Source organism: Zingiber officinale, chromosome 3B (assembly GCF_018446385.1).
Source record: "Zingiber officinale cultivar Zhangliang chromosome 3B, Zo_v1.1, whole genome shotgun sequence".
NCBI lineage: Eukaryota > Viridiplantae > Streptophyta > Magnoliopsida > Zingiberales > Zingiberaceae > Zingiber > Zingiber officinale.
The window spans coordinates 99,364,440-99,368,637 of NC_055991.1; the positions used below are offsets into that span (position 1 = coordinate 99,364,440).

Sequence of the window (4,198 nt, forward strand, 5' to 3'; positions counted from 1 at the left end):
AACCAACTAACAGGCCGACCAAGAAAAGTGAGGAGACTGAGCCCTGGACCGGCATAAAGTCGACTAGGATTAAATTGGGAGTCTTGTCCATGAGAAGTAGAGAAGAGGTGGGGAGGGGGGGGGGGGAGACTGAGTCCTGGAGGTTCGACCGGCATAAAGCCAATCAAAATTAGAGGAATTGACTATCTGGATGTGTACTTCTTAATCCTGATCGTCACTTTCTCTTGACTTTTGACTGTTACGTTATCTTGACTATCATTTCTGATCTTTCACCGGGGTCATCCATTATTTCTCGCATTAATGATAATGCTCACCTCAAACAGTTCAATATCACTTGCCTCCACTAAAGACCCCCCTCTATTTATATACATACAAAGTAAATTAGAGAGATTCCCGATTAAATACATATAAGTAAATCAGAGAGGTAAGACACCAATAGGATAATTTTTATCTCTTAAAAACTTATATATCCTAATATTTATCGGAATAACGACCTATATAATTACCAATTAGGTCAGGAGCGAGGACAAACACGTCCATGTACAGTGTGCAAATCCTTTCCTTTCCTCTAAAATACACAGAGCTATATGTATCAGTCAGGAAAAGGTTGAATTATATATATAATCAGCATGGTCATGGGTCCAAAACAACGTGTAAAACATAAAAGTGAATGCACAAATTTCAACTTTATCATGCAAAAGGTCAATCATAGACAACGTCCCCTACCCCTAGGTAGAAAAGACTATTCATAAAAAGAAATCGTTGGATGATAATCATCCCAGAAGCGAAATGATTTCGAGAGCTATAGTGCATAAGTGCTCCAAATCTTGCTCCCGGCGCGCCATCTCCGGCGGGTAGGCAAGTCGCGTAGGAGTCTGCCGGAACAGGACTCGACAGACGTTGGGGTACTCCGCGGCTGCGCTGACGTGGACAAAGGCGTAGTCGTAGGAGTCGGCTGCGAGGGCGTCGAGAGACCATTGCAGCGCCTGGCGGGCGTCGCGGTATTTGGTTGCGCAGGAGCGGAGGACGGAGCGGAGAGGGGGCTTGGTGGAGGTGGCGTCGGCTAGGGAGGCCGCGAAGGTGGAGGTGTTGGTGGCGTTGGAGATGGCGATGGTGACAGCCAGGGAGGAGAGGCCCTTGACGTCGACAGCCTTAGGACTGTCCGGTTGGGACTGTAATGAGCTGACGCAGAAGTCATAGTACGAGGTGGCATTGCACGTTATCTGCACGAGGGTGGGCGGCGTGGTAGGAGTACTAGTAGTGGAGATCATGGAGAGGGAGGAGAAGAAGAGGAGAAACGAAAGGAGGAAGACGAAGGGCTGAGGAGAGGCCAATGCCATCGCTGCAGTTGTTGTTTGATGGAAATGGAATTGCAGTAGATCGAGGATTGATATATTAGAAGAGAAGAGAAGAGAAGCAAGAAAAGAAAGCTGGTTGTCTTGTGGTGGCTCGTGAACGGAATGGACCCAAAATGTCACTAGGCGCAGTTTGTCGCTTTCTTGAATGAGATTTCACAGGCTTTGTCTCTCTTTTTGGTCTGGTGCATTTGGCAGGCGCACTGTTCAACAATCATATTAATTACAACTGGATACATTGAATTGCTGGGTTTCTTACCACCGAAATAATTCAAGCGGATTTGAAATGGATTTAATCTAAGTGTAGCTCGACCGGAGGACGAAGACTATAATCTAATTTTCAAAAGGGTGGTCGTCAACGGGAAGAGGTGGATGCAGACCTGCCTCATGTGTCCACAAGTCTTTATTGGTTGTCACTGATTGAAGTAGATTGATTAGTTCAATCTTTAATAATCAAATCAATTTTAGTCAACTTATTATGTGGCAAAAAAAAAAGGTAATCGCCTTAATGCTACTTCCGCTGCTATTATTTAGTTCTCGGGGGCATCGCCTTGTATTCTCTTTCAGTAGGTGACTTGTGTTTCCTAAGAGACTCCTAACCTTGGACAGAGTGAAGAGCATGGTCTCACTGTAGACCGTGGTGTTTTATGCAATAGAACTTTCAAATCTATAACTCAACTATTCTATGAATGTTAGTAAATATTGATGCCCTAGGTACAGTGGAACAAATCCAGCGAGGGCAGTAACAGTTATAATGAATTTTTTATTGTGTAAGTTAGTTGCTAATGAGTGAATTGTGGTAATTAAGTGCTTTCGAATTTATTTGGTAGGTGAATAACGAGAAGATTTTCCATATCCGGTGTTTCTATCTGAAAGTATAGAACATGAAAAGTTGGAAATGTGATTGAAAGTTTGACACGATGAAGATTTCACGTGCTCCTATAACACAAAAATGTCAGTGTTAGGCCGGAAAGGGGTTCTCAACGTTAATCATTCGATGCTCAAATCAGTTTCCAGCGAAATAACAAGAGTGATGTAACGAAAGAGCGTGTAAAATGATGAAGTTGCGCATACCTCCGCTTGTAGATGAGAACCCCTCTTTTATAGTGTCATTGTAGTATCTGTGCACCATCTCAAAGCGTGAGCATGTTTTCTCAAATATCCTATGAAAAGACAAGCCAAAAAATGTCTCTGACACCTTTCCTTAAGTAAGCATGCATATCCCCAATCTAGCTAAGTACAATCTGAACTCAACTTAGTTGGTACAAAATTTGCTAGAATCAAATCTGGAATTGGTTCAACAACATCTGATCTAATAGAAACATTTCTAATTGGTTCTATTGTGGTTCTATCACTTCAAAGAGTCAATGCACAGACATTCCCTTCAGGATTTGGAGTTATTTGTGAATGTAATTAACTCGATCCTTGAGCTTGCATTTGATTCATGCTGGTTGCTACCTGGCAATCTGTCTTTCAATGTTTTGTAGAGTTGAATAAGTCCCTTGTTGATGTTGTTGCTACTATAAAATGATTTGTTGCCGTTGCAAAAGTTGTTGCATTAATTCCTCTATCTTTTGTTGTTGTTGCTGTATGAATTGGATGTATATGAATTGCTGTAGTTGTTTTGATTTACATAGGGTCTTGAGTGAGAAGAAAATGAAGAGTAAAATTGTTGAAAATTCTGTAAAGGTTGCTGAAAGTTCTAAAAATTTTGTAAAGGCTAGAATTGCTATTGGAAATTTGGTTGCTAATTCTATTGCTGCAATTGTGGCTATAATGCAAAATATGATTGCTGTTGAAACTGGTTAAGATGTTGAAATTGTTGATTTTGATGCTGAAATTGACTCAGAAAATTTTGTACTGCAAGTGGTTGAAATTGTTGATGTTGTAACTGATTTGGAGCGTTAGATTACTGGAACTCTTGAAAAGGCTGCTGAAAATTCTACACATTTTGATTTTGATGTGGTTGTTGGTAGAATGAATTCTGACTTCAAATTAGGATGATCCTTCTAACCCGGATTGTAGGTAGGCGATTAGGATCATATCTTTGTTGGAATTGAGGCCTTGATATAGCTGCCATTGATTCATCTTGATGAAGATTAGGACATAATTCTAAAGTGTGATCTTGACTTAAACAAATGCCACAAACCCTCATCACTTGAACTGTCAAAGCAGAAACTTGGCTAGCACTATTCAATGTCATTTGTTTGACTAAAGATGTTACTCCAACAATGAACTTTTGATCTCTTTTTGCTCGTTAGGTACCGTCTGAACTTCACCAACTCCTCTAGTAGTAAGTGCCCTACTCCCAAATTGTTGAAAATTTTCTACCATATTTGAATTGAGCTCTCTTACTTGTTCTAGAGTCTTATTAACCAAAGCTCCGCTAGTTGCAGCATCAATCATGCTCCTATCCATGGGTAACAAACTCTCATAGAAGTATTGAAAAAGTAAGTGGTCACTGATTTGATGTTGAGTATAATTTGAACACAATTTCTTAAACTTTTCCCAATAATCGTAAAGAGTCTCTCTGACAACTTGTTGGATGCCGCAAATGCTCTTCCTTATAGTTGTAGTTCTAGAGGCTAGAAAATATTTTTCTAAAAATACCCTCTTCATATCAATCCAGCTAATAATAAATCCAGCTAGAAGATAGTACAATCATTCCTTCACTAGTAAGTGCCCTCTAGTAGTAAGTGCCCTACTCCCAAATTGTTGAAAATTTTCTACCATATTTGAATTGAGCTCTCTTACTTGTTCTAGAGTCTTATTAACCAAAGCTCCGCTAGTTGCAGCATCAATCATGCTCCTATCCATGGGTAACAAACTCTCATAGAAGTATT

At 40.3% G+C, this 4,198-nt stretch overlaps 1 protein-coding gene across 1 annotated transcript; it reads right to left on the reverse strand.

Annotated features, from left to right (window-relative positions):
• Positions 1 to 667: 667 nt before the first annotated feature.
• On the reverse strand, positions 668 to 1,431 carry LOC121968469 (cell wall / vacuolar inhibitor of fructosidase 2-like). Its single transcript, XM_042518826.1, has one exon. It carries the CDS (start codon positions 1,338 to 1,340, stop codon positions 774 to 776), a length of 567 nt encoding a protein of 188 aa, XP_042374760.1. The 5' UTR covers positions 1,341 to 1,431; the 3' UTR covers positions 668 to 773.
• Between the last annotated feature and the right edge of the window lie 2,767 nt (positions 1,432 to 4,198).